The 25,989-nt window shown below is 41.2% G+C and overlaps 3 protein-coding genes across 4 annotated transcripts in view; all 3 read right to left on the bottom strand.

Moving 5' to 3' along the window:
* The window catches only part of mamdc4 (MAM domain containing 4), a 31,426-nt gene extending 23,389 nt beyond the window's left edge, over nucleotides 1-8,037 (bottom strand). Inside the window, exons 1-7 of the mRNA XM_037691784.1 lie at nucleotides 7,999-8,037; nucleotides 7,224-7,236; nucleotides 5,098-5,190; nucleotides 4,789-4,950; nucleotides 1,293-1,418; nucleotides 992-1,225; nucleotides 780-905 (exon numbers count right to left, since the gene is read on the bottom strand). Of these exons, the coding sequence (XP_037547712.1) occupies nucleotides 780-905; nucleotides 992-1,225; nucleotides 1,293-1,418; nucleotides 4,789-4,950; nucleotides 5,098-5,190; nucleotides 7,224-7,236; nucleotides 7,999-8,037 (793 nt within the window). The remainder of the gene's footprint in view (nucleotides 1-779; nucleotides 906-991; nucleotides 1,226-1,292; nucleotides 1,419-4,788; nucleotides 4,951-5,097; nucleotides 5,191-7,223; nucleotides 7,237-7,998) is intronic.
* A 1,433-nt stretch (nucleotides 8,038-9,470) lies between these two features.
* Nucleotides 9,471-11,962, bottom strand: phpt1 (phosphohistidine phosphatase 1). 2 transcript variants are annotated; one of them, XM_037691791.1, is made up of 4 exons: nucleotides 11,864-11,961; nucleotides 11,537-11,784; nucleotides 9,919-10,046; nucleotides 9,471-9,836 (listed from the first exon to the last, which is right to left on the bottom strand). In XM_037691791.1, the coding sequence occupies exons 2-4, from the start codon at nucleotides 11,700-11,702 to the stop codon at nucleotides 9,744-9,746; spliced, it is 387 nt and encodes a 128-aa protein (XP_037547719.1). In that variant the 5' UTR covers nucleotides 11,703-11,784; nucleotides 11,864-11,961; the 3' UTR covers nucleotides 9,471-9,743. The 2 variants fall into 2 exon arrangements, with proteins under 2 accessions (XP_037547719.1, XP_037547718.1); XM_037691790.1 differs by having other exon boundaries at nucleotides 11,537-11,962.
* A 1,753-nt stretch (nucleotides 11,963-13,715) lies between these two features.
* The window catches only part of LOC119424326 (ectonucleoside triphosphate diphosphohydrolase 2), a 13,241-nt gene continuing 967 nt past the window's right edge, over nucleotides 13,716-25,989 (bottom strand). Inside the window, exons 2-9 of the mRNA XM_037691787.1 lie at nucleotides 24,098-24,215; nucleotides 22,790-22,940; nucleotides 18,859-19,018; nucleotides 18,544-18,783; nucleotides 15,231-15,494; nucleotides 15,011-15,130; nucleotides 14,006-14,140; nucleotides 13,716-13,928 (exon numbers count right to left, since the gene is read on the bottom strand). Coding sequence (XP_037547715.1) covers nucleotides 13,716-13,928; nucleotides 14,006-14,140; nucleotides 15,011-15,130; nucleotides 15,231-15,494; nucleotides 18,544-18,783; nucleotides 18,859-19,018; nucleotides 22,790-22,940; nucleotides 24,098-24,215 — 1,401 coding nt within the window. The remainder of the gene's footprint in view (nucleotides 13,929-14,005; nucleotides 14,141-15,010; nucleotides 15,131-15,230; nucleotides 15,495-18,543; nucleotides 18,784-18,858; nucleotides 19,019-22,789; nucleotides 22,941-24,097; nucleotides 24,216-25,989) is intronic.

Here is a 25,989-nt window from a genome sequence, read left to right as displayed (position 1 = left end):
TATATATATATATATATATATGTGTGTATGTGTGTGTATGTATGTATGTATGGCAGCAGCCATCTTGGATTTTGACCTGGCAACCCAATTTTTGACAGTGACCTTTCCTACATCTAGATGCAGGCACACATCAAAATGGAAGTTGATGTTTTTCAAGTTATCAGCTCACAAGACGGACAAACACGTGCGACGTGTGCGGTGGAAAATACGGTAAACTAAATACTAAACGGGTATTCCTTGAAGGAACGCTAATCGCCCGCTGGCTATCATGATGGAGAGTTGAACCCAAATCAGATGGAGTTCGGTGAAACCTTGCGAATGATGTCATGAGATCTCGTAAAATCTGTTAGTGCTCACAGATACGTGTCGAGGATGACTCTGAGCTACTACCACGCCCAACTGTAGCTCAAGACCTGAAACATAGACTGAGTTGGTCACGTTCGTGAAGGCTAAAGTTAATTAGCTGTGGCAGCCATCTTGAACTGGGTTTAACATGTGGATCTTTGGGAGTTTCTGTTAAATCTGTCCGGTGGTTCCTGTGATTTTTTCTTGCTAACAGACGTGGGTAAAAAAACGTTATCGCTGCTGGTGACCAACCAAAGAGTACCCAGATTAAACACTTTTAGGTTTTAAAGAGAGGAGAAATGAAAAGCTTTGGCGATCCCGTCCCATGTTCTTCTCCTGTAGCTGCGTTATAATCCGTTGAATGTCACCGTGAGGCGTTGTGTCGCCGACTCGTGAACATTTAGCGGGTGTCCGGGCGACGTCTCGGCTCTCACCGCAGCTCTCCTCGTCGCTCCGATCGCCGCAGTCATCGCTGCCGTCGCAGAGCTGACGCTGGTCCACGCAGCCGCCGTGGCGACACTCCTCCATCCCTGCTGGACACTCGCTCCCAGGGAGGGGCACTAAGAGAACATGCAACACAGAGACGGGCAGCGCTTCAGTCTCAGTCAGCGCTCTGATGTGCTCGGTGATGGCACGAGAGTCTCACAGGGCAGAGCGCAGTCCAGGAACTCCAGCTGATCGACGGCTACGTCTCCTCTTCGCCCCTCTGAGCGCTGCGAGTGAAGACGGAGCCTGAAGTTCGAGGGAACGGAGCCCACAAAGATGGTGGCTTCCCTCCAGCTCCGGGAGCTGGAGGCCTCGGGGCGCCACACCACGGCCTCCTGGGAGTTGTGGTGGGAGATGGACGCCCAGAGCGGTGCAGAACCGAGGCCCGTGTGACCTGGAAACACGTCAACGTTAGCTTGTCTGCAAACCGTCTGAACCTTGGCTTCGATTTGTGTCGTCACCTGAATCCCAGAGGAAGTATCTGAGGCGCAGCCGGCACGTCGGCGAGGATCGTTTCATCTCGGGAGAGGATAAAACCGAACGCTGAGGACGTCCTGAACTCACTGCGCTCACTCCCACGAACCATCCTGTAACGTGGAACCAGCTCAGTGCAGAGAACTGCTCGGGTCACATTCCAACCTCTGATTATTGGAAACGTTTCGTTAAATCCTGCTGCTACAGAAACCTCTAAACCAGACGGAGTAACCAGCAACTTGAGAAGAAGTTGGTGATGTTTACATGAAGGTTCTTCTCATTTTTTACATTTTAACACAAAACCCAAAATGAAACGATCTTACAGCGACACAACAACGAGACGTATTTTTTGTCTTTATTGAACGACGCTTCCTTCGTATCGTTGCAGCTTCATGTGGAAAAGAAACAAACTTTTAACAACACGAAGGAAAACGGACTTGGTTAAGTTAACGGACACAACTGACACTTTCAGTGCTTCAAGAACTCGTGTGGAGCGGGACATTCACGGGTCCGGAAGGTTTCTGGAAACGAAACAATAAAACGAGTAACTCTCAGGTGGAATATGAGCCGAAACGTTTTCAGTCCGACGATTCTCCACGAGCACTTTTTACTGACGCTCTGCAGAGAAAGGCGCCTCATCGTTTGTTCTCCAGAGGAAACGAAAACAGCCAGAGCAACGTCATCTCCTGTGACAAGGCTGAGTGAACGTTAGCAACCAGCTGAAAAGGTTTCATCGCTGAACTGCTACAGCGAGCCGAATTTGAGCAGCTGGAAGCAGGAAAATAAAAGCCGAAAAATTTAGAAAAAGCTGAATGTCGCAGAAATAAGCAGAATAATCTGAAATAGTCAGAGAGACTGAGTAGGATAAAAAGCTGAAATTAGCAAAAAAAAAAAAAGTAGCTAAAAAGAGCTTAAATTAACAGAAAGCGGCTGAAAAAAGCATTAAAAAGTTTAAACTAGCAAAAATATAGCTAAAAAGAGCTTAAATTAGCACAAAGAGGCAGAAATAAGCATGAAAAGCTGAAATTATCAAAAAAAAAGGTAGCTAAAAGGAGCTTAAATTAACAAAGAGGATGAAAAAAGAATTAAAAAGTTGAAATTAGCAAAAAGTAGCTAAAAGAGCAAAAATTAGCAAAGAAATGTAGCTAAAAAGAGCTTAAATTAGCAGAAAGAGGCAGAAATAAGCATAAAAAGCTGAAATTAGTAAACAAGTAGCTAAAAGAGCAGAAATTAGTAAAAAAAGTAGCTAAAAAAAGCTTAAATTAACAGAAAGAGGATGAAAAAATAATCCAAAAGTTGAAATTAGCAAAAAAGTCGCTAAAAGAGGAAAAATTAGTAAAAAAAAGTAGCAAAAAGAGCTTAAATTAGCACAAAGAGGCTACGCATTACAAAGTTGAATTTAGCAAAAATGTAGCTAAGAAAGCGCTAAAATTAACAAAGAAAAGTAGCTAAAAAGAGCTTAAATTAGCCAAAAGAAGCTGAAATAAGCATAAAAAGCTTGAATTAGCAAAAAAGTATCTAAAAAGAGCTGGAATTAGGAAAAAAATAAGTAGCTAAAAGAGCTTGAATTAGCAGAAAGAGGCTGAAAAGGGGCAAAAATCAACATAAAAATAGCAAAAATATGCTAAACTTAGCAACAAAAAATACAAGCTGAAAATGTTTAAATATGAATTTAGCAGAAATAAGTTGAAAGTTGGCTACAAATAGCTAAAATGGTGAAATGAATAGAAAGAGGTTGGAAGACGCTAAAAGAAGCTGAAATCAGCACAAAGAAGCTAAAAAAAGCTGAAGCAGAACAAAAGTTGAAATGAGCGGTTGTAAACAGCTCAAGGGTTTGAAGGATGGGAAGAGCTCCGTTCATTTTCAATGAGAAAAACATGGCCGACAAAGCTAAATGTTCCAAAAAGTTAAAACTGCACAAATACCAAAAGTCAGAGCAGGACTGTCCTGAATGAGCCGAATGTTTTGATGTACGAACTGCTGAAATAGAGCAAAAATAAAAAAGTGGAACAAGTTACGTGCCAAAAAACTTACAGAAGAAAAATTAATCTCAAAAATGAGAATGATTTAAAAACATTCATAAACTCAACGAGTCAAAGAGACAGAAAGATTTTTTTATTAATGCTGGCTACGAAAATCCGCCCTTAATGATGTAACAAGCCGACTTTTTGAAAAGAGCCTCTGCAGTTTGTTTTTTTAAATCATCTAACTGTCTGAATGTTTATGAAGCTTTCACTGTGACCCAGTTTTCTTCTGTATGTTTTTTGTTACGATTCCTGCAGTTTTTGTGCCATTTCAGCAAATCATGAATCAAAACATTCAGCTACTTCAGGACAATCCTGCTATGACTTTTGGTATTGGTGCAACTTTAGCTTTTTGAAATATTTAGCCTTTTCTGCAATTTTTCACATAGAAAATGAATCGAGCTCATTTTACATCCTTCAACTCTTTAGATGTGTTTACAACCTTTTACTGCTCCTTTCACATTTTGTTCTGCTTCAGCTTCTTTCAGCTTCCTGCTGCTAATTTAAACTTTTTTTCAGCTACTTTCAGCTGTTTTGTGCTCCTTTCAGGTTTTTTTTCTAACTAAAACATTTTGTGCTTCTTCTAACTTATTTCTGATAATTTCAGCTTGTTATGCTCCTTTCAGCTTATTTCTGCAAGTTTCAGCTGTTTCTATTTCAGCTATTATTTAGCTGTTTTGTGTTAATTTAAGTTTTTTCAGCTAATTCCACATTTTTTGCAACCATTACAACTTTTTTCAACCTAATTCAGAAAAAATGTGCTCTCTCCACTTCATTCGGGTAATTTAAGCTTTCTGCTTTTTAGCTACTTTCAGCTGTTTTTTGATAATTTCAGCTTTTCTTCCAGATAATTTCCACTTTTTCATGCTCATTCGTCCTGCTTCTTTCAACAAATATGTTCTTTCTGCTTTCTTCTGCTTATTTAAACTTGTTTTACATTTTCATCTACTATTTTTTTTAGCATGTTTAGCTAATTTCAGCAATTTTCAGATAAAATCAAGTTTTTGTGGTAATTTCTGCTACTTTAACTTTTTTCTACTGATTTCAGCTTGTTATGCTCCTTTAAGCTTTTTTCAGATAGTTAGGCTTTTTCTGCTATTTAAGATACCTTTTTAGCTACTTTTATGCTAAATTTAGCCTTTTCAGCTAATTCCACATTTTTAGCTCATGTCAGCTCCTTCTAGAAGTTTAAGCTTCTTTCTGCCTTTTCAGCTGTTTCCATCATTTTTTTCTAATTTCAGCTTTTTTGGTGCTAATTTCTGCTTATTTAAACCTAATTCAGCAAATATGTTCTTTCGGCTTTCTTCTGCTAACTTGGGCCATTTCAGCATGTTTTTAGTTAATTTCAGCAATTTTTCAGCAAGGTCTTCAGTAATAAGCTTTCACACTGCATTTTCACAGGAAATGCAATTCCTCTAGTTCTCTGTTAATTCCACTTCACATTAAACCCGTTTTGTACCTGTAGCTGTGCCGGTGGTGTAATCAGAAGAAGGTCCGCTGTCGGGCAGCCCGTCCCCGCTCTGAAGTCTCTCCCACGTGTACATTTCTCCAGAAGACTCGAGCGTCCATCCACAAATCCCTGCATCCTCGAAGTCACACTCAAACGTTTTTCCTCCGTAGCCTCGAGGGAACAAAATAATCAATTTAAACCCAGTAAACCCATTAACGATGGAGGCAGAGACAACATAAAGAGCTGCGATTGTAACGATGTTGACGTAATGCGTTGATTCAAATAAATGATCTTAGTTTGCCGTACGTGTAAACTCACCGCAGTTGTGCTCATCTCTGCAGTCATCACAGTCGCACACAAAGTCACATTTTCCCTCAGGAGTCTCACAGCGAGGAGCACAAAAACCAGAAGCTGTGTCGAATAAATAAATCATGCTGGTCTCATTTTTTTTTTTTTAAATAGTCGTTTTCTGCTAAACGTGTTCAGTTTAAACTACTGAGAAAGTTTAATCTGCTGATGAGATTCTGGTTATGAGATTACAAAAAAATCCAGAAAACGATAAACCAGTTTTATGGCTTTTGTCACTGTTTTGTATCTAAGTTGAACCTCCGCATTTAAAGCGTAGTTTTAAGTGCAGGGTTTTCTGGAGTAATTATTAGTAGTCAGTATCTTGCCTGCTGTGGATAGAGCTCGGTGTGATCTCAGTTTTGAAGAATCAAAGACAAATACTTTTTTATGTTTTTGTATGTCCTAGTGTACAGCACTTTGGCCAACAGTGTTGTTTTAAAGTGCTCTATAAATAAAGTTGTATTGTATTGTACTTATTTGGAACTCGAGCTAACTCAGAGAGAAAATTTATATAAACTGAAACAATTCAAACTAAAAACTTTAGTAATTTTACCTAATTAACTTGGAGTAGCTAATAGCTTAACTTTGATTAGCCTTAATAAATAGCTTTTATCTTGTAAAGTATACTATTATAACTAGGGATGCACGATATTATCGGCATGGCATCGGCCGATAATATCGTTAAAGTTAAATATCAGACATCGACCATTCCATCAAAATAACTCAACGATATAAAAGCCGCCATTTTTGTTTGACAACCCAGTGACAAGGATGTCTGCAGCGCCAGCACAACGTGATGACGTCACTCCTACCTGATCTGATCACGGCGAAGAAGAACAAGTCAAAATGTCGGCGGTGTGGAATTTTTTTTCATCGAGGATATCGGATTCCGAAGATTTTTGGACTACGATGAGCTTCGCTACATGGTCCCCAGTCAAAGATATTTCCGAGTTACAAGCCGTCATTTCCGACGTCATTGAGAAGATAACAGCCGTCGTGTTAGCCCCGTTAGCTTGATTAGTCTTACGGAACAATGGATACACAAAAACTTTGAAGTGCTATGAATATCATATGGCTGTTACTGAATACGTCACCAGCTCTTACAGCTGTTACACAATTTTTGTAGCAAATAACCTAAATAAGAGGGCGATGTTCTGACAAAGGCAAGTATATTAAAAATATCGGTATCGGCCAAATAAGTTTTAACGTATCGGCATATTGGATATCGGCCAAAAATCCAATATTGTGCATCCCTAATACAACTATACTACTATCGGAGTAGGCCAACCAAAAAGACAACATTGTTGTTTGAGCACTTCTCCACATTAACAAACACACACTGTACTCCAGTGAGAAAAAGTTTGGCCGGAGCCTTGTGTTGAGAAGGAGCAGGAGAAGTTACACCAGAACAAAAAGACACCATTTTTATCATGCAACTAAGACATTCGCTCATCCGGGAGAGACTCAGAGTAGAGCCGCTGCTCCTCCACATCGAGAGCCAATGAGGTGGTTGGGGCATTTGGCAAGGATGCTGTTAGCAAAATATCTTATTGCTCATCTTACTTAAAAAGAACTACGAAGATTTGTAACCAGGATTTTAAGTGCAAGGTCAGATTTTCAGGTCAGGTTACATTTACATGAAGAACACACGAGGACCATGATGAGAATGTGCCTGGAGCTGCCTTCTCAGCTTGTTTTTATATCCTTATCAGTTTATATCCTTATCAGTTTATATCCTTATCAGTTTATATCCTTATCAGTTTATATCCTTGACAGCTGCAGCCTCACTCAGCTCCTCATCATTAACCCAGACATGGTTCATGGGCGGAGACAAGATTCTCAGCCCTGGTAATAAAAACTTCCATAACCTTTGACCAAAGAGTCTCTAACCTACAGTATGCCTCCTGGATGTTTCCATATCCAACAAAGAGACTCCACCTAGAACATGCTGGACATACCGTCTCTCAGCTAGTCTGGGAGTCTTCCCAGAAGAGCTATGGAGAGAGGTGTCTGGACCTCCCTGCTCAAGCTGCTGCTGCCAAGACCGGAATCCAGACCAAGTGGCAGATAACGGATGGATGGAGGTAACTAATAACCTAATGTCACTGCCTATCGACGATCACCAACATTATATTGGAAAAACTTTCAGAATGGACCGAGCGCCGCCGCCCAGCGGCTTGTTGTCGAGGGGTGGTGTTGATGAAAGCAAGCACTTCCTACTCCACACAACCCCTAAAAACTTTTACCTTTCATTACCGTCACTTTGAAATGTTATAAATGACTGCAACATACATTCAGTTATTACACAGACACACTAACAGAATAAAGAGCCATTTCAAAACCAGAGAATTGTTAAGACTTTTGCCATTGTTGAAATATTTTTACTGAATCCCACGACTCTCTTTCAGAACGCAGTAAAGATTTACAGTCCGACTGACACCAGCCGGCTCAAAGTTCAGAGAGAAACAATTCCGTCAAACCAAAGGTCTCTGATTACAACTCAACGTTGTTGCTTTAAATGGCAAAGAACCAGAAACCTCAGGATTATTCCAGATGCTGAAAGGACTTGATGCTTTTCAAACAGAAGTCAAGACAATCAAGTTGAGACCTGTAAAACTTTTTATAGAGGATATGACGATGTGCCAAATATCTGAAAATACTTTCATCCATTAATTTATTATCCAAGATAAATCTAGACCTTTGACTAGTTTTCAGATTTTGACAAGATGGTAAAAAAAATTATCTACTTTGTTTTGCAATTTAGAGCAAACTTTTCTGCACATAACCTCCATCTGTAAGTAAAATTACACTTTTAGCCAATATTCTTATTAAACGTTGCTATCGTTAAAATGTGCACTTACCCCACAGCACTGCCAAGAGCAGGAGAGTTGAGCTCCTCAGTTGTAGCATCTTTACTCCTCGTCTGCCATATCAGTCTGAATACAACCCGACTTAACCAACTCTGCCCTTTATTTCTAAGAGATACAAGATGGACTTTAAAATCATCCAGCATGCAACGGCAACCAACAATCATAAAACCTCCAACAGGCGTGCATGTGTTGCACAACAGATGTGATTCAATGTATTGTACATGCAAAGAACACAATTATCAAAATTAAACTAAAATTGCTTACTTTGCCATTTAGTTATTCATGACAAATATCCAATATCACATATCTGTTACTGTTTGAAGCTACAGTTGGTACAATATTTGTGGTGGCTGTTCAACTGTCGTCACTCAAGTCCTTTTTATACCGTTCAATACCACGCATAAACCTAGATATCATCATCAAAGTAGTGGAGGAATGCTATATTTTCTTAAAATGGACCACAAAGGCAACGCGTATAAAAAGCAGTGGACCTAAAATAGACCCTTGAGGGACACAAGTCAGATGAGCACGGTTTGTTTCCCTGCTCCAACACTTGATTCAATGGTTGAATGTTCTGCTGAAGATTTCTAATCCCCCATGGATTCAAATCAGATGTGTTGGAGCAGAGAAACAGCTAAAACGTGCAGGACAGTCGCCCCTCGAGGACCAGGACTAGACACCCTTGTGGTCTTACCAAACTTTCAAGCAGATTTTGGTCTCGGTGATCTTTGTACAGGCTTTCTTTCAGTGTTGCATGACAGTCTGCCAAGAGATCATTCAAAGACCAGTTTACAAAAACCACTGAGACAATGTTGAACCAGTTGAGCTCAAAGAAACCATTGAAAGACCCCTTTGTTTCCCTCCGTGGAAAGAGGGATTTAATGGATTAAGATCAAGATGGAGAACCGAACCAATTAGTGAGTTCTAACTACTTGCAATCGCACTGCTTAGTGGTACGGGGAAACTATGATCAACTGTCAGACCTCAGGTTCAGGATGAACAGTGTGGTTTTTGTCGGGATCATAGAACAGTGGCACCATCGTCACCCTTGCAGAGTCGCTAAGAGGTCGTAGTAGTTTGACACCGATCCATGTTTTGAAGATCTGTAAAAAGATTATGACAGCATTCTCGGAGGCATTCAGGAAGGAGTGCTTTTAAAGGCTTTCCGGTTGAAACAAAGTGGAGCTGTCAGAATCCTCAGCACAAAGTCAAACCCTGTGTGGGTTGGACTCCATCAGTGCTGCTCCATGGACAGGATCTCAAGGTGTTAGTACAGTGATGGAAAGAAGAGTGTCTGGGCATCATCTCAGCCTTTTGTAGCAGATGTGGTTCTGCTGGCATCTTCAAACCAAGAGGCACTGAGCAAGAATTCATGCTCGAGTGGTGATATACACACATTGTAAAAAGAAAACCCTCACGGGAATGCTTTTACCATTCTGTGCTGCCAGGGAAGAAATGAACACAGCTCAGGAGAAGATTTTCAGGAATATTTATGAAACAGACATAAAAATAAAACAAATAAGGCTCATTTTATGTTGGATTTTAGGTTAAATCTAAGAGGCTGTGTGACTCTAAAACAAGTCTGTGACTGTTTATCTGCCAAACCGTTATAGTCAAGGTGTTTCCAAATGTAATGTCACAATTTCAAACACCGAGTTACGCTACAGTAGGTGTTCCGATGGTTAACAAGGGGCAACAGGAAGTCCAGAATGAGAAAAGTGCAGCAAAATGTGTCTCCGGTTCATGTCAGTAGCCGTCATTGTCCCAGGTCACCTCATAGTCCGGGTACCGAGCCTTCAGTTTCTCCGTGGTCACTGCGTGGTTTGCTCTTCCAAATCCCTGCAACAGCGAGAAAAACCATCAACCTTTGATTACAGCGTCTGAAAAGTTGCATTTTACGTAACTGGACATTATTGTTTACCATGGAGTATCCGTAAACATGGATCTTCTTGGACTGGGCATCGTGTTTGATCCTCCCTCCTCCGATACACTCGCAGTCCAGAAGGCCTTCTTTCTCCAGCTCCTCCGAAACCTTCTCATAGATATCAGCTGCGAGAAAGGCAGAGCAACACATTGAACTAACGCCGTTTGGATAAATGACCAAAACATAAATGAGAGAAACAACAAATGCTGTCCTCATTAAGCTGTTCTGACGTAGCCTTTGATGCTGGACCATAAGATCTTGTTGTGAAGACTTGAACAGGTGTTGAAAGGCGCAGTTTTATCTTTGATCCTACCTGACCACCAGGAGCATTTCTGTTAGGCAAACTGTCCTCTTCTGCAGCTCATCTGACTTGTGGTGTCCCTCAAGGGTCTAGTCTAGGCCCACTGCTTTTTGACTTTTACGCATTGCCTCTGGGGTCCATTTTAAGAAAATATAGCATTCCTCTCCACTGCTTTGATGATGATATCTAGGGTTATAAGACCATTAGGTCATGGATTTTGGGCGTTTATGGCTAATGCTGGTAACTGATATATTGTCTGGAAATATGTGAGCTTTGTCCACCCCCAATAATCCAAGTAAACAGCTACTTTAAAACCTGTTTTAACTCTTGAAGTCTTGAAACAGTCTTCGTAACGTGCAATCACGTTTTCTACCCTCCACTATTCACCATGAAGTTATCAAGTGTGTTATAAAAATAAAAAAATCAAAGAAACGCCCTTCACTGTTCATTGTTTTAACAGTTTAATTAGAATTGACCGCAGCAGAGGGTTTTTTTTTTTGTTCTTTTCAGAGAAGTAAAGATTTCAGACAATGTATTTCATTGAGGACAACAAAGACAATGTTGCTAACACTGAAATATTTTACCTCTACGTTAGATTTATTGTTCTGGCTAAAGTTTTACAAGGCAATAGCCTATGCTAGGTTATCTAAACGTTAGCTTGCTAACATGAGAGGCACGTAGCTAATGACAAGCAGGTTGGAGGATCGAAGAGAATTTATTATTGTTGATTTTTTTTAATTTACAGATCAGTTAAAATAAACTTACCATGATCTGTTCAGCACAATATGCTACACAGTGTTGCTCGCTGCTTCAGCCGTGCTGAAAGTGAAACTTAAAGTGAACAAAACAGTCTGCATGCGCCCTCTGCTGGATACATTGTACAATTACGCCTCGTGCAAGTAAGGACACGGCTTGTGTCCAATATTTTAGGGGTGAGAATTAGAAGTGCTTAAATCAGCGCATTATGAGCCAATAATCACAGATATCGATAAGTCGTCAAACGCCTACATTGGCCTAAAATGTCGGTCTGTAAACTTTTTAATGACTCCCTTGTGAAATGTTCGCCAACTAGTCTTAAACAGTCGCAGCCCAGTCAGATACTTCCTATAACCCTCCTGCTGCCCTTGGGTCAAAATTTGACCCAAGGGCAGCAGGAGGGTCAAGACACGAGTAAAATTGATTTCTACTAAGCCCTTCAATTTACTTTAGGCAGGCGATTTGTTCTTTTGTCAGAAGGAAAAGCATCAAATTAAGACAAATTCAAGTAAACAGATTATAATAATCTCTATTCATCCCACTGGTCGTGAACCTCACCGTGGTACTCGGCCCAGCCGTGTCCTCGGACTATGTCCACCTCCGAGTCGTCTCCCTCCTCCCGGCTGTGAACTCGGATCAGGACGTATTTAAACACTCCGGACGGGTCGATGTCCACCTGCGGGATGTTGGCCATGACGGCCGCTGCCTCCGTCTGGGTGCACATCTCCGATCCCTTCACCACTCCGACCAGAAAAACGACCAACACCACGAGGGGTCGGATTTTTTCACCGACTTCCGTGTTGCTCCTTTTAAAAAATAACAGTTTACGGCTTATTTGTGTTATAAATATTTAAAATTATACTATTTAAAGAAAGAATTTAGTACCAAGGAGGCGCACTACTCAGAAAATAAATCGGAAAGTAGCTCCACTACTCTCAAGCCTGCGCCGCCATGATGTAACACGTGACAAGCGCACTTCCGATTTTGGCCTTCACAATAAAAGACAGAAACGTCGCTTTGCTATATTTTCCCTTAATACGTGGCATATTTCTGTGTTTTGCTTTACTTATTTAATGCGAATATCATTAAAATTTCCATATAATAAATTATATTTTTTTACTTCTTCAGGTTTAGCAAACACATCTGGTTAATTTTCTTTTATTCTGAAAGCAAATCAATTTTACCGGAAAAACTTATTTGGTCATTCTGGTTGTTGTGGTTCAAACAAGAGTTGAAGCTGAGCAGTTTGTGAGACTGATAAAGTGAACCAGATAGTGTTTAGATTAAAAATAATAATAATAAATACATAAACCAAAAAAAGTTGAATTGTATATAAATTTGTAAGTGCACATCATTTATGCAATCTATTCCTTTATTGTGATAGTTTAAGCCTCACAAAAGACTTTGAAAGGTTGCAAATAAAATTGTCTTTACAAGAATCTTTATTAAACACAACCATTTTTTTTTTAAAAGATGCCAAGCATGAACCTCACATCTCAACATTCAAGACTATTTTTGGATGGTTAGATATTAAGGTTTTAAGTTGTACTATTGCAAATAAAAAGTAGGACTTACAAGCCACTCCAGTACAAACACAATTATCATACAAACTGTACATCACATTAAAGTAATGTTGTCTGACAAATTAAAGAACAATGATATGTTCCAGAGACAATAAATCACTTTCTTTCAGCTGGTAAGTGTAAAAATATTCAAAGTTACTTCAGGCAGACCAAGCTACAGACAAATATCTTTAAATAGGAGTAAGTTGTATTACAGTTGGTGGGAATCTTGCAACAATTTAATCCATTTTAACGTAACAGAGAGAAAAACCAGACATTTTGGGAAAAATGGATCAAGTTTTGACTTCTTAAAAGAAATAATAATAATACATTCAGAATATGTTTTAATGTTTTTTTTTGGTTCTGTACCTCAGCAGGAAAAAAAAAGGTTAAATCAGTTATAATTTTTGATAGACGGTTGGTTGTTTCTATGTGATTTATGCAATAATGAATTTTATTTAATGATTTTAATCAATATTTAATCAGTTTTAGTTAAAACATTAACAAAAAGTCATGTTTGGTGGTAACATGGTCACAGGTCTCTCTTGTAAACGAGTCCTCGAGGCTCAATGAGACTAACCTGTATAAATAATGGTTGAATGAAAAAAATCACAGTGAGTAAACATGTTTCCTGTTCGACTGTTTTTACCATTTTGGGGTAAAAGTTCATCGTTCTGATTTTTAAAGTAGGGTTGTGTGGAAAAGTTATGAACAGTTGACATCTTACCTGTTGAGGATAGCTTTAAACTCCCTCAGTTTGGAGAAATAGTAACATTTTTACAAGATTGATAACACGTGAGGCCAAATCCTTTTTTTTTTTACATAAATATTTGCTTTGATACAAGTTTAATTTACATAAAGCGGCTGCAGCTAGCTGTAGCACTTCCACTGCAGCCTGGGGCACTTGTGGTAGGAATGTCTGTCAGAATACCATGTAATATGAAACATGGTGGTGTAAAAGTTTACGTGTATGTTTTTTTAATTTTTCTTTTTTAAGGTGACATTTAACCAAATCCAAACAGGTCAACTGTGAAATGTAGCCGAGTTAGCCAAGGGCTAAACTTTACTGGCAGTTCTCTGCTCAGAGACAAACATCCAGAATACAAAATTACAAGACAGTATACTGACTCAGTTTAAGGCAAGTTTTCCCACGGCACTGGGCAGCGTTTCAGTTTCTAGATGGTGCTTTCTTCACGTTCTTTCTTCCAGTCTCGAGTCCGAAAGAAAACGAAGGCCAGGACAATAACAAGGAAGACGACAAAAAGAAAGACGAGTGTCCCCCAGGCTCCTGTGGACAGGGTCTTCCTGACCCCCACGCTTTCTGCAGGCAGCAAATTACTCAGAGTCAGCATGTAGCCCAGAGCCCAGCCCACGGAGGCGTCTCCAGCCTGCAGGAGCAGGAAAAAACAACCATTTACTAATATTTACACTCTGTGAGGTCTTTAGGTCTTTATCGATGGATTACCTGCTGCTGGAAGGAGACGTGTGGGAATGACGTGTTATCAAAACCGTATCCTCTTAAAATCAGAGTTTTGACGAACACAGAGGAGGCGCAGTAGTTCTGCAAACGAGACCTGTCCTTCGGAGCTCGGAGCAGCATCTGAACCAAAAAAAAAGGCGGAACGTGTTAAAGGCAGATGATGATCTACAACTAATTACCTTTAGATGTCGTCCAATTCCTGGGGAAGCTAATAGAAACAGGAAAATGGTGGTGGTAGCCGAGATTCTTTTACAACGTTTGACCAAAACAGCCACAACATAAGGGGACCTTATGGAAGGCAGCGGGCGATATGCATTCATTCAAGGGAAAGCAAGGCCTTCAGTTGGACTTTAAGATGATGATTACCTATCCTACTCTTTGTGAAGTCTACAGGTCTCGACAGGCTGCTTTGATGCTCTTGTTCAGGTTTGTCATGGTGATGTTGCCTCCTCCTTTGGAGGCAGATTGTGGACTTGAATCAGGAGTTTCAGGATGACACCACCCTGGATGGTCTGTAGGGGACGAGGTGGTCTACAGCGAAGTGCTTAGCCACCAACCTGCTGCTGAACACCACAAAAATCAAGGTCAACGCAGACTTCTGAAGGTCCAAAGTGGACCGTGCACACCCTCAGATCAACAGGGATGCAGTGGAGATTTCTGGGAGTCCACATAATGGAGGAGCTGGTCTGAAAACAGCAAAGGAGTGAAGTAATCTCAGATCCTCCTCTTCCTCCCAACTCATCGTTCCACCTGCTCGCCTGACCATCATGGGGTCCAGAACTTTCAGCCACTCGGCCCACCCGTCTTAGGAACTTTCTCCCTCAGGACTTGAGTTATTCAGTGCTCTATCCCAGCACCGATCTAGCCACTTCCTGACTCAGTTGCAATCCTATATTGTGTTTTTGTGAAGCTCATTATTCTATTCTATTCTATTCTATTCTATTCTATTCTATTCTATCAGGACTGGTTTATATGAAGAAATAGACCTACTTGACTGAACGTCATGCTGCAGACGGTTCTGGCCGCCTCCTCCAGCTGCTGCGGCGAGCTCATGCTGATCCCAGTGATTCGCTGCAGGAAGGAGTGGATGTAGAAAAACGCAGAAAACGCCTTATAAGAAAATAAAAAACACAAAAAAAAAGATTTAAAACACACAAAGGAAATGATAGGTTACCATCCAAGTCTACGACGACGCAGGCGTCCTTCGTACCATGAAGCTACCGGTGACCTTTGGTTGGAAAACGTTGTCGAAGGAGCACCGCGAGAACGGACAGCTGCCGAAGGAGAAGAGCTCGGTCACGTTGCCCACGCAGTGCTCGTAATGTCCGCTGCCTCGAACCGTCACAGAGTCCTGAGGGTTGTACGAGCCGGGTCTTTGCTTCTCTGTGCAGGGGGAGCCAAAGATTTCCTGCATTTTTACTGTCCTGTTGTAGTCTGCAGGGTAGCAGGGATGAGTGACGGTTGTAGAGGAACCCTGAAACGGAGAGATGGGCAGAACCAGCCGAAATATGAGCTACACTTAGTGTCAGCGGAAAATAAATGTAATGTTTGCTGCCAAAATGCAGTTTAAATGCTGAATGAAAAATGTTAAAATTAGCTGAAGGCAAGTTAAAGGTAAAGCAAGATCCATCCATTCATCCATCCATTCATTCATCCATCCATCCATCCGCTGCTTTATCCACAGTCCAGCAGAGAAAACTGATTTCGACCACTTGTATCTTCAGTCTCATTCTTTCAGTTATTGCCCAGAGATTGTGGCCACAGGTGAGTGTAGGAACGTAGACTGACAGAGAGCTTCTCTTTGCAGCTCAGCTCCCTCTTCACCACAACGGACCGGCACAAGTTACGCAACACTGCAGAAGCTGCACCAATACAGCGTTCCTGCTCAGGGAGACTGGTTCCAGAGACCATGCCCTGACTTGTACGGCCCCTCCTACAGCGGGTGGGCCCACATGAAGGCAGCCCCCGACTGGGCCCGGTAGGCAGAGGACACCAGTCCCCCAGGACTGGCTCCAGGATGGGGCCCTGATATGCCACATCCAGGCAATAAACACTGAGCTCCTAAAATTAAATGAGCAAAACTGTAGCTAAAAACAAAAAAATATAGCTAAAGTTTGCACAGGAAACCAAAACTATTATTATTATTGGGGATATTTTTAAATTAACTTAAATATTAAAAGTATAAAGTTGTAAAAAACCAAAGTCATAGCACATAATTTTTAATTTTAGCACATAACTCAGACATTTCAGCTTTTATTTATTTATTTTTTTTTTAATCATTTTCAACAGCGTGTTTCATGCAACGCGTTTTAAATGTTGTTCTAGTTCGGCAGCAGGAAGCCTCCAAGATGTTCAAACTGACTCACAAACACATCCAAAGTATTTCACACCTGGTGTTTAAAGGTAAACATCCTTTTCCAAAACACCCCCGAAAAGATTACACGTTGAAAGTGACGTTTGTTTAACAAGCAGTTTGGAAAAAATCACAAGAATCTTAAGAAAATAATGACAAGATGGACGGACATCAGCAATGATCTTTAGAGAAGCAGCTGTTGCCACCCATCAATCAGGGAAGGGTCAAAGGTCGTTTCCAAACATCGTTGTACAGACAAAAATTATTCACAAGAGGAAAACATTTAAGACAGCATCTTCCCAAGAGTGGACGTCCCAGCAAGTTTACCCAGAAGGTCAGACTGTGCAATGCTCAGAGAAATGAGCTCCATCTCAGACTCTACAGGCCTCGGTTTGCAGGTCAAAGGTCACAACAGGACAAATGGAGACTAGCTTGGATGGATTGCTGGATAAAAACTCTTCTCTAAAAGCATCATGGAGGCACAACTTAGGTTTGAAAAGTTTCTGGAACAAAAACCAGACCATAGTGGAGATGTTTACCCAGAATGCACTGCAGTAAACACCTCACCAGCTGTGGAGGGCTGATGGTTTGGGCTCTGTGCAGTCATTGAGTTCACCATGAACTCTGTAGACCAAAGGGATCAAACATGAGTCCATCTGTCCAACAGCTGAAGTTTGGACCAAACTGGGTCCAACAGGACCATGATCCCAAACACAACAGAACGGGTCAGAAAGACCAGAACCAAGGTGCTGCAACGGTCCACTCAGAGTCCAGACAGGCTGTGGTGGGACCTTCAGAGAGCTGAGCAGAAACCTAAGTGAACTGAAGCAACGTTGGAAAGAAGAGTGGGCCAAAATTCATCCAGAACCACGTGAGACAAACATAAAACCACCACTGAAGGAGGTTCTACAGGCTGTTGGATCAGGGTACATGTTCCACACTTGTCTTTCCAGAACCGCGCCGCTCAGCGTGGCTGCATGTTGGAGTAGCTCTCTTAATTCATTCTGAGATTTTGATTTTGAAAACTTTAATTCCTCTTTTTTTCTGGATGTAAATCACTTTTTTCAGATGAGAACATCCTCTGGTATCAGATGCTGTGCATCTGGAAGGATTTTTACTGAAATCTTTTTTTTTAACTTTTGGACATTTGTTATGATGCGTAACCATAACAACAAAGTGGTTTTCTACAACTGGGAGCTGCTGATTAACATCTCAAAAGCTCAAATAATCTCAACTACAGTCCCAAATGAGTTGAAAAGGAGGTGCCATGGATGCATTCGCGTCTACCTGGAGGCGGCACTTGAGTGCCTGACTGCCGAGATCTTAGAGGCAGCGGGAAACGTGGCTAGTGACAGCGGTAGGACCGAGATTGTCCCCCGGCACCTGCAGTTAAGTCTGCAGCGATGAGGAGCTCGGCAGGCTGCTGGGAGAAATCGCTCGGGGAGTAGTTCTGCCAGGAATTCATGCAGTCCTGCTGCCCGAGAGGACCAAGAGCACTGCTGGATCTGAGTGGATGGATCGGCATCTGCAGCCAGTTTCTTTGGATCTGCTGTGGGATGGTCTGCTACAAGAGATCCTTCCTGCCCACAGCCATCAGCATCTAGAGCAACTCTAATGAAACCAGGATGAGCTACAACAACAATTAATTTCCCTTTGGGATTAATAAAGTATATTTGAATTGAATTGAATTTGTTCAATAAGTAATGACTCGGTGGAATCTGTTGAGCGTTTTTGTCCATTTGGGGTTAGAAGTGAACAACTTCAGGACCTGCTGAAGACCACCTCACTTTGTTAAGTCCTGATGAAATTCTAGAACTGGTTGCAAGTGGACTTTCTTTCTCTCTGGTGTACTGGGGACTAGACTTTTCTTTAACCCCTCAAGGGTTTAGACAACATTGTAAAGCTCATTTTCTCTTCAGGCGCTTCATGTTACCAGCTGCGTCAAACGTTGAGCAAATTATTCGAACATCTCGATCCTGACCAAAAACACATTCATGCCAGAACGAGAAAACACAGTTTGGGACAATATTTAGACAACAAACAACCATGCAAGACACTTTCAGTGAAGGTGAAGTCTTTGTGTTATCCTCTGGACGGTTACTTCTTACCTGAGGACCTGACTCAACCTTGTTAGATTTATCCACCTGGATTACTGAGCATGCATCAGGACTCTTTGTGTTACCTTTACAAATTTAGCCAGCAGTCTCTTGAGGACCTGGCCGTTCCCGTAGCACAAGAAGCTGTGTGTGTACAGAGAGTACTCTCGGCCGTAAAGTCGAAGCTTCATCAAGTTAAGTTTGTCCTCTACTGGCTCCTGGGTAGCAAAGGTTATCTGTGTGGACGCCCCGCCAAAATCCAGCGCACCCACAGTCGGTCTGCCGGGGCTGAACCAATGTCCCACAAAACTATACTGCAATACAAAGAAACCAGGAAGAATCACGAAAGATTGATGAAACGATGAAACTTTTAATCAAACGTTGGGTACCTTGATTAGGTTCTCTAAGAGGTAGTTGACGGTGACCCAACCATACGCTCCCTCCTCTTGTCCGGTCAGTATAGCGGCACCACGGTAGTCAAAAGGGTACGACTGGATTTTGAGGCTCACTTCCTTAAGAATCTGACTTGACTGCTCTGAATTGGAAATCCTTAAAAAAAAGAATTTGTTTCAGTTGAACCGGCGAGTTGTATCGGGAAAAACATTGCAACGCTGAACACTTCATGATCAAATTCAGGTTCATGTTATTGTCATTCAATGCACATTTTAAGAAGATTTGGGACAGCATTTGATCGTTGCCCTACTCGTTGCGTCGTACCTCGTCTTGTTCTGTATCGTCCCACGTTTTATTAACCTTTACACCAAACTAGGTTCCAAGCAATGTCGACCATACTGGCAATAAAGTTCTGATTGATTCAGTGACTTGCAAAAAAGGAACAGTAGCAGTAGGAACAGAGAGACGTTAGGAATAAACGAAATGTTTGACATCCACCAAAACAATGACAGCATTTAGTGGAGAAGCCTTTGTTGAGTCAGTGTTTCTTGTGGTTGAGCATGAAACATTTCAAGAGGGATACTAGCCCACTCCTCTTTACAGAAACTCTCTAAATCCTTCTGATGTCTCGGCTGCTGCTTGGCTTCTTGAATCTTCAGCTACCTTCACAGATTTTCTGCAGGATCAAGTTCTATTTCGTATAGGCTTCGCCCTTTAAGGCTATCGCTAGTGGGTTTATCCCCTTCATGCGCAACACTGAAGCACGAAGGGGATAAACCCACTAGCGATAGCCTTAAAGGGCTGCGCCTATACTCATAGAATCTGGGGTTACAGTACGTAACCAACGATCTGGGGACTGGCTGAGCCACTCCATGTCCCTTACCCATTTGTTGTCCTTGGGTCAAAATGACCCACGAGACCTCCTCATGAGTCATTTTGACCCAAGGGCAGCAGTAGGGTTAAAATAGTTCTTTTTATAGCTAGTACTTTCACCATGACAGAGTTTTAGGTCATTGCCATGGTAGAAGACCAAACCTCACCCCATCTTGGGGGTTCTGACTGAGGGAAGAAGGTCCTTGTTCATAATTTCCAGCTCCAACCACTGGCCCCTCGATACAGAGAAGTTGTCCTGTACCCTTAGCAGAAGAACAGATCCAAACCACGTTGCCACCTCCGTGCTTATGCCATTTTGCTGACAGTCTTGCAGCCGATTCCAGATCTACCGTCTTGTTCCTCATGTTCTTGGATAACCCTTTGGTGCTGTCCTCTGGTATTTGGGGTTGAGATCGAGAGTCTCTGAAATGTATAGTCTGTGTGCCATACACAACCAATCTATGGATAAAATTTTGTTTGGGTTGTTGGGGATCAAATACTTTTTCAGTCAGTGGCAAGCAAATCAACTTTTAGCTGTCACAGAGTTTTATTGTCCTAGATTTTGCAGGATTAAATTAGAACATTTGACATTTTTAATACATTTCTATGCCAGATTTTGAAAACTAAAGGTGTTCAAGTTCTTGAGGCTGTGCCTGAAAGTTTCATGAACATGTCGTGGTAACACATTTTGCCTGCAGGGCCAGAGGTTTTGAATCTTGCAACGAGCCCAAGAGACTCCCTGACATCCTTCAAGCCAGAACGCTGAACACAAGACGTCAGCTCGGGCTTCAGGCAGTTTCCAACCATGCCTTTCGACTTTGTCATCTTTTCATCTCTGCATAATTTTATTAACGCTGATTCAGCGTTCACACCATTAATTTCCTAGTTCTTAGTTTTCCTGTATGTTTTTGCAGCTTAACTGCTTCTGCATACTTCATGCTTTTTTAGCTATTCTTATATCAAAGTGTTCAGCTGCTTCAGGAGACAGGTGCTACAACTTTCAGTTTTTATAACTTTCATAGCTTTATATCCAACTTTTTTTTTTTTTTACAAATTTGTATAGAAATACATAGATCTCCCTAAGTCCTTCAAAAACAAATCTCCTTCAGCGTACCTGCTCTGCTTCTGTGTTTTTATGCTAATTTTTTGTATCCAGCTATCCTTTTGATGGACTTTTATTTAACGTTTTGCTATTTTTAGCTTCTATTTACCAGTTTGCTACTTCTACTTTTTGCTGCTAGCTAAACCAGCTAAACTAACCTTTGACTACGTTAGCTTTTATCTCGTCTTTTGCTTTTATCTATTGTTCTGCAGCCTTTAGCTCTTGTTTTGCTATATTATTCTTTTAACGACCCTTTTGCTAATTTTAGTTTATTCAAATACCAGGTGAAATAGCAATTTTTTTATTTTACTACTTTTATCTTTAAGCTAACAATTGTTACATTTAGCCTTTAGCCAGCCTTTTGCTATTATCAATCTTTAGCTAGATTTTTGCCACATTTAAGCTTTGGCTAATCCTTTGCTACTTTTACTTTTTAGCTACCCTTTTGATCCTTAGGTTTTTTGCTTCTAGCTAAAAGAGCAAAAGTAGTATTTTGCTATATTTAGCTTTCAGGTAGCCTTTTACTACATTTAGCTTTTAGCTAGCCTTTTGTTACCTTCAGCCTTAACTAGTCTTTTGCGACTTTCAGACTTTACTTATATTTTTGCTACCTTCAGCATTTAGCTAGCATTTTGCCATTTTCAGCCTTTAGCTATCTTTATGCTACTTTCAAATTTTAACTAGCCTTTTGCTACATTTAGTTTTAAACTAGAATTTTGCTATTTTTAGCTTTAGCATATCCTTTTGCCACTTTTAATCCTAAGCCAGTCTTTTGCAACTTGCAGCTTTCTGATACTAGGTAAAGTAGCTAAAGAAACTGCTAATTACATTTAGCTTTTAGCTAACCTTTTGCTACATTCAGCCTTTAGCTTGCTTTTTTTTTACTTCAGCTTTGGGCTGGCTTGGTGCTACATTTGGTCTTTAGCTACCTTTTTGCTATTTTCAGCTCATAGCTTGCCTTTTACTACTTTCAACCTTTAGCTGGCATTGTGCTACATTCTGTCCTTAGCTAGCCTTTTGCTATTTTTATCACGTAGTTAACCTTTTGCTACTTTCAGCCTTTAGCTGGCTTTGTGATGCATTTAGTCTTTAGCTAGCCTTTTGCTACTTTCAGACTTTAGTTAGCATTTTTCTACTTTCAGCGTTTAGCTAATAGCTAGCCTTTTGCTACATTTAGCTTTAACCTATCCTTTTACTACTTGTTTTTCTTCTACTAGCTAAAGTAGCTAAAGAAACTGTTACATTTAGCGATTGGCTAACCTTTTGCTGCATTCAGGCTTTAGCTCGCCTTTTGTTACATTTGGGTTATGGCTAGTGAGCGAACACATTTTAACTTTGTAGAAACGTAAGAAGTAGACGGTAAGTAAAGTTTTTATAGAAAAATTTAAACGGTTCAAAGTCAGAATTAGCAATTAGATGTACAAAGATGAGAAACTGGAACCGGCCCAGAATCGGTTTATTTAGAGTCCAGGCTGATCTAAACTGTTTACATGTTTACACACTAAAATCTACAATACGGTAGTCCATCGCTACTTCGCGATTCGACTTTCGTGGACTCGCTCTTTTGCGGTTTTTCAAAGTAAGATTGGACGTGACGCACGACTGATGGATGAGCCGCAAGATCGGCGTGGATTTTTTATTTAAAATGAATTATTTTAAATCATTTTGCTGCACCTGTGTGCAGCGCACAGGTGCAGGGAGAAGCTCCCTCCTGCAGCATGTCAGGATCTCCGCTCTGCAGCGGAGAAGTGGGCGTGAATGGAGCCCCCCAAGATAAATGAGGGACTACTGTAACGGATTTATTTAATGTTAGTTTCTGAAACCTGTCGTCTACCTTCGGCTTCTGGAAGCCGACGGTGGTTTTAGTCCCGTGTCAGGGAGGTAATCTGTTTTTATCGTGAAGGATTAGAGAAACAAAAACACAGACAGGCTGCTGACGTAAAGTCACTCACTCCAGAAGTCTCATGCCAGCTGTGGCTCCCAGGTACACAGGTGTGCTCCGGTGTCTGTCTTTGGGGATATCGTTAACGGCCCGGTCCAGACACGCCTCCAAACTCTGCCCCGCTGAACCCTTTTGGCCTGCGTAGCTGGAAATTCCTTCGCCTGAGCGAGCGTCGAGGAGAAAAACAGAAGAAGTACCAAACATCTGATTATATGACCGGCCTGTTGAGTCATGCTGCTAAATAAGCAGAGTCAGCTTCTGTGATCCTTATTTACCAAATGTTAATGTCAAATCAGTCTCTCCTACTGGACCAGAAATACTGGTTTCAAATCCAGGATCCAGCAGGATTATACAAAGAACTGTGCTTTCAGAAAACACTAAGATATACTGTATACAGACAATAACGTAAAGTATTAACAAGTTCTCATTAGTGATCGTGGTTGACTGTAGCTTGCTGCTTCTCAAAGGGTTCACTCCTGGACTGACCAAGACTCATCTGCTCAACTGGTTCAGATGTTCAGAACCCCCAAGGCTCAAAGTGAAACCTCTGGAAACAGCTGAAACACCTGGAAGCTCCGCCTCCACACCTTTCAGATGGACTGAAGCCGTCCATATGGAAGAGCCGAATGTCTCCTGGAGAAAAGTTTGACGGTCAAACGAGTCAAGGATCGAGCTGTTTGGAGGAAGAACACTGCACCAACTGTCCAGCATGGCGGTGGTAGCACCATGACGTGGAGCTAAGTGGACGAAGACCACCATCAAATTCTCCAACTTCACCTCCACCCAGGAGAAAGAACGTCTCAGATTGATCAGTTAAGGCCAAACATTTTATGACATTTATGCCTGAGATGAGGGAATAAAAACGGTGATTGCACCTGCGTGCCGACTGGCTGATGAAACACAGGAAGTAAACGTGTCGACTTCCACTCATTCCTGCAACCTGACCCTAAACCTGACCCTTAGCCCCAAAAATGGTGGTCGGCCATATTTGGACTGGGCTTTTGGAGTGAAAGGGAGAACATGAACACAACGTTGAACACTTCTTCTTCTTCTTCTACTTTTTTTTGTTTTTCCCTCTTCAGGGTCTCCACAGAAAGTCCTCCTCCACCTCTCTCTGTCCTCACTCCAACTACCTCCATGTCCTCTCAAACTGCATCAACATATATTCTCTTTGGCCTTCACATGTTTCTGAAACAGACTGATCTACGAAGAAACACAGGTTTAGTGTTCGGGGCTGCTGTTTGCACCTGTTTCAGCGCAGCAGGACACATTTGACATGCAAACCACTGGTTTTAGTGGAGAGCGTGCTCGTACTTACCTGCCACGTGACACTCTCTGTGCTGGGTGACCACACCTGTGCCGTTCTGCTTGTCGGCGGGCCACTTGTAGATAAACAGAGAAGTGTGCGAAGATCCAGCATCCAGGACGATCCCGTACTGCGGGTGGAAAGACGAGACAGAAAAGAGCGTGAGGAGCAGAGAGTGAAACTTTTCTAGCAAAAGAAAGGAGGCAGAAGTTTAAATACGGTAGTATTTTTAAATAAAATGCAGAAATTTAAACGTGTCCTTTGTCTGCCTTGTAGCAAAATATCTCATGAATTACAAACAAGACTACAATCCTCTATAGTGTTGGATTGGCTAAAGTTAGCGGTTAGCTCGTCAATCTGGTCAGAGCTAAACAGTTTCTCCAAAGAGATGCCGCTCATAAGGCATCTGTAACAGGTAAGATATTCATTATCCACACCGTGACACAAAACCCCACTTTGATCAATCCGATTGATGCTTTAACTGAAATCTTTGCATTCGTGTCTCTAAAAAAAAATGAAGGGAACCCCCTTAGATTCAGCTTTTTCCCTGTTTGTGTCTGTGAGAGAAAGAGCAGCTTCATTAAACTTAAAAAGAACTGAACCCTTGGGATTTTCAGCCGGTAGCACAAAAACAAAAGACGAATGTGAACCGACGCAGACACGTGAAGCGGTCGTGTTCAGAATGCCAAAACAGCAGCGCAGTTCCACGTAAAAAAAAAACTTTTAAAAGCTGTTGTCGCCTCAGCTTCGTGCTCATGGCCCCATGAGACGCCTCCGTGCTCAAACTTTGACTATTATCAGTTATAAACTGAAGCGAGTCCTAATGTTGTGAAGTCAGCCCAGATAAAACTTTTACAGCACGACACCCAAGCCACACCTGAAATAGATACCGACAGGTTCGAGTAACCTTTAGTCATTCTATAGATATAAAAACAAAACAACAGAGGGCTTATTTTTTAATATTTTGCCTTCTTTTGTTTAGTTTCTGTGAAAATAGTTGTTTTTATAAGTGTAAAAGCCATTTGTGTCTCTGAAGTCCAGTCGTAATCCTTCACCTGCTACGGAAGTCCAAAGGTGACAAACCAGACACCGGTTATTGTTTGTTGCACTTTTAAAGAAACTCTGATATAAAAGAAGTAGGTGAGGACTCGACTGACTGGTTTTTGATCCATTATCAAGTGAAACCGTATAAAGACGTTAATGAAGCCGACAACTTTGAATAAAAGGTCAAAGTCGCCCCCCCCTCCTGTGGTTTAGCCCCCCACCTTCAGTTTAAGGTAAAGCTTTGGTCCAAACGAGTCTCTGCCACCAGCTGAGCTTCAAAGGCCCTCAGCAAAAAGGTTTTAGGCCCCGTTTGAACATTTATTTCACGTAAGGTTTCCAGAAACTCACCAGTTTGTTGTGAGAGTCCTTTAAAAAAAAAAAAAAACAATTAAATGTTTCTATAAGTTTGTGCTGTTTTATCCATTCGGCTGTCAGAATGTTCCTGTCACTCACGAGAAAGTTGCTGTGACGTTTGGTTTTTGTAACTTTTAGACTTTTCAAGTTTCTTTTTCAAAGAAATGTGTCTCTTAAAATTCTTGAAATAATTCTGGAAATCTGCTCCACCATATATTTTTTCAGCTTTTGGCCACTGTTCGGTAAATGTAGCTTTCAGCTACTGTTTTGTTACTTTTATCTATTATTCTGTTGGTTTTAGCTTCTGTTTTGTTGTCTTCACCCTCTTCTTGTTCTGATGGTTGCATCTACTGTTGTAGTTTAATTTACCGTTCTATTGATTTTAGCTGCTATTTTATAGGTTTTAGCTACTATTCCATTGGTTTTAACTGCTATTTTGTTGGTTTTAGCTTCTGTTACGCTGGTTTTAGCTACTAATTTGTTGTCTCCCCCTTCCACTGTTCTGT

Source organism: Nematolebias whitei, chromosome 18 (assembly GCF_014905685.2).
Source record: "Nematolebias whitei isolate Nwh7 chromosome 18, NemWhi1, whole genome shotgun sequence".
Lineage (NCBI taxonomy): Eukaryota > Metazoa > Chordata > Actinopteri > Cyprinodontiformes > Rivulidae > Nematolebias > Nematolebias whitei.
The sequence above is the reverse complement of the archived record's forward strand: the minus strand, read 5'-3'. Positions and strand labels throughout refer to the sequence as shown.